This window comes from Meles meles, chromosome 17, assembly GCF_922984935.1.
Source record: "Meles meles chromosome 17, mMelMel3.1 paternal haplotype, whole genome shotgun sequence".
In the NCBI taxonomy this organism is placed as follows: domain Eukaryota; kingdom Metazoa; phylum Chordata; class Mammalia; order Carnivora; family Mustelidae; genus Meles; species Meles meles.
The window spans coordinates 26,812,523-26,824,114 of record NC_060082.1 but is presented as its reverse complement, the minus strand read 5'-3'; the positions used below and the strand labels follow the sequence as shown (position 1 = coordinate 26,824,114).

At 55.6% G+C, this 11,592-nt stretch overlaps 1 protein-coding gene across 1 annotated transcript; it reads right to left on the bottom strand.

The window, feature by feature from the left end:
- Window positions 1–864: 864 nt before the first annotated feature.
- Window positions 865–11,363, bottom strand: REN (renin). The gene is made up of 9 exons (XM_045983259.1): window positions 11,246–11,363; window positions 7,828–7,978; window positions 7,170–7,293; window positions 6,481–6,599; window positions 5,251–5,447; window positions 2,982–3,101; window positions 2,425–2,569; window positions 2,110–2,208; window positions 865–1,176 (listed from the first exon to the last, which is right to left on the bottom strand). Exons 1-9 carry the CDS (start codon window positions 11,347–11,349, stop codon window positions 1,015–1,017), a joined length of 1,221 nt encoding a protein of 406 aa, XP_045839215.1. The 5' UTR covers window positions 11,350–11,363; the 3' UTR covers window positions 865–1,014.
- Window positions 11,364–11,592: the final 229 nt, after the last annotated feature.

The following is an 11,592-nucleotide window of genomic DNA, read 5'->3' as shown; positions in this document are numbered from 1 at the left end:
GCTTCACCCCTTTTGGTCAAAAGAGGGGTGAACAGCTACCGCAAAGGGGGACAGTATCCACGACTTTAGGTCAGTGCTACTTCTCATTCCACGACATACACACCCCATGCTGGTCGCCTGAGGAGTAAGAGTGGGAGAGGACCTCAGCCTGTCACGTCCCATGTCTGTGGGGGGGGGGGGACAGCTGTGTGTGTGGCTGTGGGCCCCCTCTCCAGGGTGCGTGTGGCTCTGTATCTGTGAAGGCACACCTGCATGGGTTAAGGGGCCCCCGGCACCTGAGTCATACGGGCTGGCATGTTTCGATGAGCCGTCTTGGTCCCATGCCTTCCATTCTCTGAGCCTCAGTTTCCCCACATGTACAAAGAGAGGATCAGTCAGATCTCTGGTGTTCCACATTGCCAGGCGATGGTGTCTTAGACTGCATGTGTCAATGGCGACATGGGCCAGGGGGCTAAGGGGTATGCCGTGCACAAGGGGCCAGGCGGAGCCTGAGTTTGAGGCTGGCTTCTACCAGCGGGGAGCACCTTTCTGACCCAGAGTAGTCTGAGGTCACAGCATTAGCCCTGGTCCTGCAGATGCTGTGGGGGAGCACAGAGCTGGCCGAGTGCATCAGCAGCCCCACCTGAGCGAGGATGAATGGCATCACCCCTGCACGCAGGAACCTGTGCGTGCGGGTGAATGTATAGTTTGTCATTCTCTGTCACATTCCTGTCGGCACATGATCCCTGGCTACATCTCTCATCTCAGACCCCAGTGAACCAGGTGCAACAGGGCTGTGTGAGGCGAACGTGATAACCACTATACTACGGAAACCGATTGCAACAGGGCTGTGAACATGAAGTCTTTATTCTGTTTGTTCTCGAAGCGGGGAAGTGCTGGTGCTGGAGGCAAGCATCCGGGAGGAGCTCCACACCCCATGCCCCTGCGTGAGGACTCGGGCCAGAGAGCGTCCCGGAGTGCTCTAGCTCTGGGCTAGGGCTGGAGGAAGGGTCCACTTAGGCAGCAGAGGGCCTCTCAGCGGGCCAGGGCAAAGCCAATGCGGTTGTTATGCCGGTCAAACTCCGTGTAGAACTTGCGGATGAAGCTGGCGCCCAGGACCCAGATAGGCCCGGTGGGCGGTGGGACATCCAGACCATGGAGGGCCAGGGTGCACAAGTCATCGTTACCATAGGAATCCTGGCAGGAAGCGAGAGGGTTTCCACCACTGCCTGGCACATGACCTTTCTCCTTTCCCCTCGCCTGACCCCAGCAGTTGTCCTCAGCAACATTCACCCCTTCCTCTCCCATCGACTACCGGTCTCTCTTGCCCTTTCAACCCAACGTGTATCCTCCTGGATGCAGGTACTGAGCTGGACACCAGGTAAACAATGCATCAGGCACAGTGCATCTCCCAGAGCTTACATTCTGGCAGAACTTCTGATCCTACACAAGTTATTTAGCTGCCCTAAGTCCGTCGGGCATAAAAGGGGTTAAAAACATAGTCACACACTGGGTGTTGTGCAAAAACAATGAATACTGTTACGCTGAAAAAATAAATAAAATGGAAAAAAAAAAAAAAAACCATAGTCACATAGCATTACTGGGAGCAGCTGCCGAGAAGGTGGAGACAGGGGATGAGCACAGAGATTCCCAAACTTGGCTGTACTTGGAATCACCTGGGGAATTTTGAAAAACATTGAAGCCCAGGCTTCCTCCCCAGAGGTTCTAATTTAATAGGTATGGGCTGTGGTTCGTTACTAGGATTTTTCAAAGATTTGTTTGCTCCTTTGTGAGACAGAGAGCACTGGCCCGAGGGGCAGAGGGAGAGAGAATCTCAAGCAGACTCCATGCTCAGTGCGGAGCCCAACGCAGGGTTCTATCTCACAACCCCAAGATCACGAGCCCAAGGTCATGACCCTGAGATCATGACCCCAAGCTGAAACCAAGAGTCAGACACTTAACGGACTGCACCACCCAGGCGCCCCTTGTTAGTGGGATTTGTAAAGTTTCCAGGTGACTCTAACTTGTAGCTGAGTTTGAGAACCCCTGATGGCGCTTAAGGCCTGGTCCCTTTTAGAGGCCTCTGCCCGCCTGTCCTCCCTGTCGCTGAGGGGCGGGTTGGACCCTCACCTGTAACACATAGTCTGAGCTCGTGAGGGTGTAGGCTCTTCCTCCAAGGTGGAAGGAGATGTCGGGGAGCGTCGGCACCTGGTTGCAGTTCACGACATACTGAGGGGAAGGTGAAGGGAACCCGTTGAGTGTGGGAAGTCCCCCAGCAGACGCCGCCCCTTGCCTGTGGCTGGGCCCCTCTGCTGGAGGAGTGAGAAGAGAGGAGGGGAAGCCCCAGAATGGCCCCACTTGGAACCTACTGCTTCTGGGGTAATTCTGGGGCCCAGGTGGTGCTCCCCAGCAGCCTCTGGGGCCCCCACTGCCCCAACTTCTTACTTCATTTGTGCTCAGTTCCTTGGCCCCCAGGGTGTCCATGAGCAGCCTCAGGGAGCTTGTGGGACCCGAGATGTACGACGCACCGGTATCGACCACCACCACGCAGCCCTCCTCGCAGACCACGGTGGCCGACCTCACAGACACCCTGAGGGAGGCCCGTTGGAGCATCAGACAGCAGGCTGATGGGACCCCGCCAGGCTGCATAGCTTCCCTGAGTAAGGCCAGTGGCAGGGGGGGCCAGGCTGGTGGTCCCGGGATGCACCGGAGGATGGGAAGGCATGCGCTAGAGGAGGAAAGGTGCTGTCCCCGTTCCCAGCATACTGCCTGGTGACCCACCGCCTCCTCTCGGTGGCCCCCCTCCCCTCTGCTTGTCATATTTCCATGTTCCCCAGCCCTGGGCAGAGCGCCCAGAGAGCAAATGTATGCTGTGCCTTAAGAAGGTACTGCATTAGGAGAGAGGACAAGATGGTAAGGCTGCCCCTTCTCACCCCCACCCCTACCCCCAGCAGCAACAGCAACAGCAGTTCTGGAGAGCAGGAGGGTGGAGGGTTCCTGACCCTTTCATCTTGATCTGCCAGGAACCAGTCTGGCTGACGCTCACGTAGTGGAAATTCCCTTGGTAATACTGGGGGTCGCTACCTCCCAAGACAAGCTCTCCTCCGAGCAAGTGGGGATTCCTAGAGGAAAGATCAGAGCTCCTGAAGACCCATCACCCGGAGAGCCGGCACTCAGCAACCAGGGCAGTCAGGCAAGGGGATGGGGATGGGGGTGGGAGGGAGACGGCAGAGGACAGAGGATGGTGGGAAGGGTGGCATGGCCGGGAAGCTACAGGAACACCACTTCTCCACCTTTCTTGCGCTCGCTCTAGCATCCCCCCAGAGAAGGATCCGGCACAAGGACAGTGAGCAGAAGGCAAGGTGAGAGTTGGCTACACCGTCACTTGGGTTTGGGGAACTGCAGGTGGAGCAGGTGTGTGGGTTGCGGCGCTCTCGGGGACCTGTGGGGTCAGAGCGGGTAAGGGGCAGGAGGCGAACTGGAAGGAGGGGTGGACAACTTCCGCATCTGCCAGAGCCGGGGCCTGGGGAGGCGAGTTGGGCTGGGTGGCCACTGTGAATCTGACCGTGGTGTTCAGGAGGGTCAGGGTCAGGGCCAGGGGTCGGGGGTGGGGCTCAGCTCCTTACTTGGAATTTCTGCAGAGAAAGAGACACAGCAGAGAGGAGGCCTAGGTTTCAGCTGAGCCTCACCAGTCTCTCTGCTGGGCAGGGTGGGTACCATGCCCGCTTTTTACCCTTTAGGTGGAGTCACGCAGCAGGGGGGAGTGGGGTGAGTAGAGCCAGGTTCCTGGTGCCCCGTCCACAGCTAACCCCCTTGCCTTCCTCTCCTCCCTGCTGCACAGAACCTCCCACAGCTCAGGGCCTACCCCAGGGGACTGGTTTCCCATGTGCATGTGTGGGTTGGGGGTTTTCCAACGGGCGCCTGGGAGGTTTGGCACATGCTTTGTGGGCACGTGTACCTCACTGCCCTTGTACAATGCGCATGGGCAAACACCAGCCACCTCTGCCCCACTCCCAGCATTTCAAGATCCTTCCGAGGTTCCCTCCTCCCTGTCCCAGGGTCAAGGAAGAATGAAGCTCTCTTCTCCACAAGACCCTTCTTCTTCCTGCCTACTGGATTCTCCTCCCTCCCGTGGCCTCCAGGCTCCCGCGCCCTCCATGATCCTCTCCTTTCTTCCAGAGTTTCCATCTCTCACTTTCCATTGGCTTCTTCCTCCACCTGCAAGCAGGCTCCGGCCTCCCCCAGCATTTCCAAACACCCACCCTTCTCTCTGCTTCTCCACCTGTACCCCCTTCCTGACATTTCCTTCCCTGTCGAATCTCTCAGGGCATTCTTCATCTGCCCTCGCTTCCTGACACCCACATCTACCTCCCAACTGCTGGCCATCTGGCCATGCCCCATCTCCGAGACAGCTCTGCCTGTGACTGCCCCCGGCTACAGGGCCCATTGGTGGCCTTTGCTCAGTGCCTGGCATTTTCTGGTCTCCCTTTTACCTGTGTGACTTCTCTGGGCCCCGAGCCTCCCCTCCACTCGCCTTGTGTTCCTCCCCTTAGGACCCTTCATGTCCAGCTCTTACTGTCTTTCCAAACCCAGCAGCCAGCCCAACAGCTGGCAACGGCTTCCCGGAGGCCGGCTGAACTCCGCGTGAGCTCAGCCCAGAGTGGAAAGGCACCTATGGGTTTCAGCACCTCGCTCCCTGTTGCTGCACGTTACGTCATGGTTTTCTTGTCTTCCTTCCGGATCGTAAGCTCTGTGAGGGCAGGGAGTCTGTCCTGTATAACGTGTTCATGGCTGCACCCCAGGACTTCTCATGGCGTTTGGCACATGAGCACCCAATATTTGTTGAATAAATGAAGGAGGAAATAAATGAAGGAATTAATGAATGAAGTCCTCTTTCTGTGTGAGCGGGGTCATGGGCCCCTCACAGTAATGCTTTACTTTCCATCTCCCCCAGCTTGCATTTTCCTCTTGTTCTAAGCAATGCTAATAGAACTTTCTATAATGATGGAAATGTTCTCTATCTCTACTACCCAGTATGTAGCCACTAGTCACTGTGGCTGAACACTTGAAATGGGGCCGTGAGACTCAGGAACTTTTCAAAATTTTAATTAAATTTAAGTGGTGGCTCCCAGCCTGGATAGTGGAGTTCTGTATATGAACTGAATGCCTCCTAGTCATGAACATGTGAAAATTCCAGTCCTGACTCTCTTCCTGCTCTCCTGCCTCCTTCTCTCCCTCCCCCTGCCAAGGCCCCTGGAGCCCCAGGCTCACCTGCTGTAGTAGACAGAGAAGACATCTTCCTTTAGCACCCCCTGGGAGAGGATGTGGTCAAAGACAGGGGTGACCCCGCCAACAGCCTGCGCTGGGAAGCCCATGCCCAGAACCCCATCAAACTTAGCCAGCATGAAGGGGATCAGGGGCAGCTCTGTGACCTCTCCAAACGTCTGTGTCACTGTGATGCCGCCCACCTGTGGGAGAAAAGACAGGACCAGAGGAGACCAAGCCTACTGTCCTGTTCCTGTCCAGGGTTTAGTCTAGGGCCCACATGCCCTAGGGTGGAGAAATTTGGCATGAGACCATTTCATCAATCACCCCCCACACCGGCCCCCCATATCCTCTCTTCTAATACTTGTGCAGGCTGTGGGGATCCAGAGAGAACCGGGCTTGCCCCAGGGCTGGGAGGGGCAGAGGCTGAGAAGATGGTTCTGTCAGGAAGTAACAGAAAGAGGCACCAGGAGCTCCCACACCCCTTCCCCAGGGGCCCAGCTTCCACACTGGCAGAGCTGGGCCTCAGTTCCCCACCTCCACTGTGGGTAAGGATTTCTTCAGCCCAGCCAAGCTTCCTCCCCTGGTTTCACAGACAAGGGGAGGGTAAGGGCTCCCACTGATCAGCTCTCACATTCCACGTGTATCCCTCCCATAACTGACAGCAGGAGCTGGAGAAGCCCCAGAATGGAGAGGGTCATGTGCAGTCTACGGCCATACCACCCTGAACGCGCCCGATCTCGTCTGATCTCGGAAGCTAAGCAGGGTCGGGCCTGGTTAGTACGTGGATGGGAGAGGGTCATGTGCAAACCAAATGAAAAAGAAAACCAAGCCCTGACCATAACCCAAACTTTAACCTCGTCTGTGAACTTAACACTTAGGCCTCACCCTAAAACAAACTCTGACCCTAACCTCACCAGTACCACTGACCCTGACTCAGACCCTGATTTCAGTCTGGGGTCTGGTTAAGAAGAGCGCAGTTGGAGCTGGGTGAGCTCAAGGTCAAAGTCTCTATAAATGTCCCCGCATGCAGCCAGGAGCTCAGGTTTGCTGGGTCCCAGACACTGCTGCTTTGCCTCCCTGGTCCCTGGCAGGTGGCAGGTCAGGGTTCCTCCCCTCCCCAGGCTCCAAGGTAGACCGAACTGTACCCTCCCCAAGTATGGTCCCTCAGGTGGTAGGAGACATCTGGGGACCAAAAAGGGCAGAGGTCAGGTGACCTGGGGCACTCCCACTTACTGTCACCATGTCCTGACTCAAGAAGCCTTTGACCTTCCCGGATCCGTAGTGGATGGTGAATGCCGTCCCATTCTCCATGTAGCTGGAGGATTCCGAGGAGTCATAGAGGCTGTGAATCTCTGGCAGGGAGATGTAGGCTCAGGGCTGTCCAATGGAGGCCTGGCCAGGAGGGCGGGGAGGCAGGTGCCCTGGGCGTATGGTCCCTGTGGTTGAGGACTTAGGTGCAGGGGTGGGGTGGCCCTGCGACTGGAGGCTTGAAAATGTGTTTCATCAATCAAGGACTATGTGGTTTCTTGGGCCCCTGTCAGGTGCCCAGATCTGTGAGAATTTCGTCTCCAATGAAGCATTTCTAATGCAGGGGTGCGGAAAAGATTCTGGTCCCAGTGAGCATTAACTAAGAGGTTGTTGACTAAGGAGAAGTCAGTCCTCTCCCAGTCTCAGGAAAGGGGAGAAATGGCCTTGTGGGTAGGCCGGGGACTCCTCTGGCTTGCCATGTTACCTTGGTTGGTCATATCAGGAAAATGGGGGGCATTTTCATCTCTCCTCTCGGGGGCAGTGAGAGCAGGGACAGAGAGGAGATGGATCTGATGGCGGCAGAGGGTGTGAGGCAGGCCAGGCAGGCCAGGCGTGGAGGGGGCTTGGGAGAGGAACCTCAGGCCTTGCAGGGTTGGGAGGTGCGGGGAGCTCACCACAGGCCGTGTAGAGAGGGCTGCACTTGGTGGAGGGCACCCAGAGGTTGGCTGAGCCCGTGTCAAAGATGACTTTGAAGGTCTGGGGTGGGGTGCCGATGCCAATCTCACCATAGTACTGGGTCTGTGGGGGTGAAAGGAAAGAGGCAGCTGGGGGGTGGGGAGGTTCGGGAGCCTTGGGCTTTTGCCTGATACCCCTTCACATGAGGTGAGATGAGGTAGCTCACACAGCCTCTCTGGGTTTCCACGTTCTGGCAGGGCCTCGGTGTAAGGCTGAGTACCATCTTAGGACTTCCCAGGAAGTGAGACAAGAGAGCAAAATAAAAATACTGAAAATGAAGAAGGAAGGTGTCCCACATCTGGGGGGCTACTGATGCAATCAGTAGTCATGATGTACAGAGCCTGTCACAGAGACCTACCCCTAAGGTCACGTACCCGTCCTGCCCACCAGGGACACCTGGGCTCGAGGTCCAGAGCCTGGATTCCTGCGTTCCCAACCTAACTCTGCTTCTGGGCTCCTTTCAGTCCTCTGTGGACTTTTATAGGCTGCCCAGTGTGGTTCAACAGCTCCATCAGAGACAGCGTGGAAAGAGCACAGAAAGCCTTGCGTCCAAGAGAGAAAGGAGACGGAGGAACAAGGCCCCAGCTGGGCACTCACGTCCAGATAGTTGGTGAGGACCACGGGGGAGGTGCCATTGCCAAAGGAGAGTCTCTTGGTAAAAAGGCTCCAGTCAGCACCAAGCCTGGCTACATCCACACCTCGCTCCTTCAGGCTTTCCCGGATGGAGGGCATTTTCTTGAGGAAGATCCTGGTCCAGGGGGAAGGAGGGAAAAACCAGAAGAGCTCTGTACTCCCCCATAATAATGGTGGGGTCCCCGAAGCTTCTAGTACAATTCTCCCTAACCGAGCCCAGACACTGAAGCATGCTCCTGTGCTCCAAGGCCTCTCGAAGAGAATTTGCAAGCCTCCTCGAGTCAACTGCACTGGAATTAAATAATCCTCCGTGCACTTCCTTCTGCTGTCTAATTTTGATCCCTATCACGACAAAGGCATTTGTTCATTCTTTCTTTCATTCCATAATTACATGCTGAACACTTACTCTGTGCCCGCACTGCACTGGATACTAGAGATAGAAAGATAAAGATCATCGCTGTCTTCAGGGAGCTCCAGCAGGCGAGGAGCGGGAGGAGGAAGAGGAGGAAACCCAACAATGACATCCCCTCTAAAATGACGACTGGCATGCTCCCCCCGAGGCCGGACAGGAGGATGCAGTGCTGCCGGAGGCCTGTAGGTGGCGGCAGGCACCCACAGCAGCCTGCAGGGGCTCTGGGATGCCACGCGGGGTGGACACCCAGCCACGGCTGTGGGCTGGAGCAGGACTGAACGAGTGGTGTAGGGAAAGCAGCCAGCATCTCCAGAGTGCCTGTGCCCTCTGTCCTTGGAAAAAGATGCCTTCTTGAGCCCAAGTCCCAGTCCTTCAGCTTCTTTCCCTGACGCCTGCCTCTCGCCTTTGGGAGGTAGAATTAAAGACACTGGGGATGGGGGTGTAAAGCATACCGAGCTGCCACTTGGTGAGCACCAAACACTACCCTTTACCCCCACATAGCCCTCATGAGGCCATCATCGTCCTCATTCTATGACCAGGAAGCAGAGGCTCCCAGGGATGGAGCAGGGATTCGAAGCAGTGTGTCTAGTCACGTTCCCCAGAGGGTAATCCCAGGGCTTCCACGTGACGGCTCTTTGTGGAAGCCTGGGGTGGGGGTGTGTGTGTCTCTAGCTCTTGGCCAGGGGGTCCCGGGAATGTAGCCCAATTTATGGGGAACCTGTCTTTTCTAGCTGCTCGTCTATTTATACTGTCCTTTCCTGCTCCTACCCCGCGTTCCCAGACCCCATCATGCCCACGAACCCCAGTGCAGTTTCCTGCCAGCCAGTGTCCTGTCTTAAGGGACATGACTTATCACAGTCATGTCACCGTTTACTGTTCACAGAGAAGTTTCACAATGATAATCTTATTCTCCGCCATCCCGTGGGGTTGGTGATGATTCCCACTTCACAGATGGGAAAATGGTGCGGCAGAGAAAGCCTGATCCTAAAGAGGGTGCATTTTCTACCACTTACCCTGAACAGCCTCTGCTCTGGATCTTTACTCTTACCATTCTCCTTTCAGGAAGTCCCTTCCCCAACACCCCACCTCTGCTTGGGCTCCAGCTTCATTTTCCCTCGGGCGCTCACAGCCAGCACGGCAAGCAAGCCTCAGGCTCACGCACACAGTGGTGTCTGGTGGTGAGGATGTGGCTGTCGTGGGTTCACGCTTAAATCCCTTATTACTGTGTGAATCTGATCAACTTACCTAACCTCTCTGGGCCTTTTCGTGCATCCCCATAAACTCCCCTATGAGATCACCATGCAGATCAAACACGCTGCCCACTGCTCAATAAATGGAAAGTGTGTATGCGAGAGCTGGCAGAATGCCCCGAGAACCGGGTCCTGTGTTCAGATCTCCCAGAGTGCCTTGTATGACGCTGTGCACACAGCAGGGGGCAACATTGTGTGTTTCAAAAGCCTCTTTCTCCATTCCTGGCCCAACCCCTTCTTCTCTTTTTAAAGAGAACAAGGAGACTTGGGCTCCTGTGTGGCTCAGTTGGTTAAGCAACTGCCTCCGGCTTAGGTCGTGATTCTAGAGTCCTGGGATCGGGCTCCCTGCTCAGCTGAGTATCTGCGTCTTCCGCTGACCCTCCCCCCCATCATGCTCTCTCGCTTTCATTCTCTCTCTCAAATAAATAAAATCTTTTAAAAAATAAAGAGAACAAGGGAGAGTGTTTTTTACCTTGTTCTGCCTTTACCCTGGGTGCAGAGGCTACACCCAGGCATAGTCTCACCCCACACCCCTGCCCTAGCAGTTACCCTCTGGGAGCCTCGGAGCAAGGGAAGAGGCTTTGGAAACGAAAGACCCTGTAGGTCTTGAGTCTCAGACTCTCACACGTGATCTCCCTTAGCATCGGTGTCCTCACCTGTAAAATGGAACTGTTGGGTTGTCAGCAAGAGGATTTGAGATACGTGGAAAGATCCTGTGAAATCCTAGGCATTTTACAGACTTAGGAACTATGACCACTGTTGAAACCTATCCTCTTAGGGGCCCGGGGCTGGCTTAGTCTGTAGCACATGTGACTCTTGGTCTCGGAGTTATGAGTTCAAGTCCCATGTGGGGTGTGGAGATTCCTTAAAAGTGAGACCTTAAAAAAACAGAACACGTCACCCTGCCTTTTTACCTTGAGATCTTCTGGTCCACCACTCCCCCCTGCCCTCGCTACCCTGAAACCCTTTCTCCTCAAGGTTCTCATCATCCTGCTTCTCCCCCTTCTGCAGGCTTAATGACCCTAGTGAACTTAATGGGCCGGGTTCCCACGGGCCTGGCCCTGGATGCAGGTGCTAGTTAGGTCTTCCTCCTCCCTTCTTTGGGCTGTCCTAGCCTTTCTTTTAACACCAGCGACAATCCCGCCTGCAGGACTAACACCAGCAGGCTTCTGCCGCTTGTCGGTATCACACTGAGAACTCTACATACGTTATCTCATTAAATCTTCAAAGCAGATCTGTGAAGTAGGTGCTGTTACTATTTCTGGTTTTAAACAGTAAACTGCGCGGGAGAGGTTAAAGTAACTTGCCCATGCTTCCAGAACTAGTTAGGTCAGTCGCTGGGGCAGGATTTAAACCAAGACAACGAAACTCTGGAAGGCTTGTGCTCAACCACTGTATTCTTCCTTGGTGGGATTCCCCATAGCACCCCCTTCTTCTTAATTAGGCTGTGAGCTCCTTGAGAACAAGGGGTAGGTCTTAATCATCCCCACAGTGCCTCGCATGGTGATTCATGCCGGAGCAAAAGCTTTGGGCAGAGATCAAAGGACATGGCTTATCGGACTGAGTCGTGTGCCCCTATTGGCCATAGGATACCGGCCAGTCCCCTCTCTGAATGGGACCGCGTCTCCCTGCCCAGCTAGTCGTGAGGGCTGGGGGACACCCCCTGTCTGGAAGCCGGGAGCCCCGGTGACCCGGCCCCCACCCGCACAGCCCGAGTTACCTTCCGAAGGCGCCCGTGTCTGCGGGGAGACCATAGGTGCAGGCGCCCCAGAGCACCAGCAGGAGTCCCCAGCGAGGCATTCTGCTCCATGCATTCAGGTCCATGCTTGGCCTGGGTGCCTGACTCCCTCAGGGATCCCCTGAAGACTTGTGATTCCCAGAGCCCTTCTTTTATGCGCTCCGCATTTGGGAGGTTGTGATTTTGCTCTGCCCTGATTTATGATCGTGGGGCAGATGGAGGGCGGCCAGTAATAAATCCCCCCGGGGACTGGGGGGGTGAAGGGTGACCAGGTTTCGACGCAGAGCTGGGGAACCAGGGGAAGAACCAGGGCTGTGGGAAAGCAATGC

Bases quoted from the DNA above. Each gene is read 5' to 3' on its own strand.
- REN (XM_045983259.1), bottom strand. From the start codon at position 11,349: ATGGACCTGAATGCATGGAGCAGAATGCCTCGCTGGGGACTCCTGCTG. The intron at 3,102-5,250 runs GTGAGCCTGGGG...TCTTTCCTCTAG, and splicing joins TTCTCTGTCTACTACAGCAG to GAATCCCCACTTGCTCGGAG. The intron at 2,570-2,981 runs GTCAGGAACCCT...GGCCTCCCTCAG, and splicing joins TGGCAGATCAAGATGAAAGG to GGTGTCTGTGAGGTCGGCCA.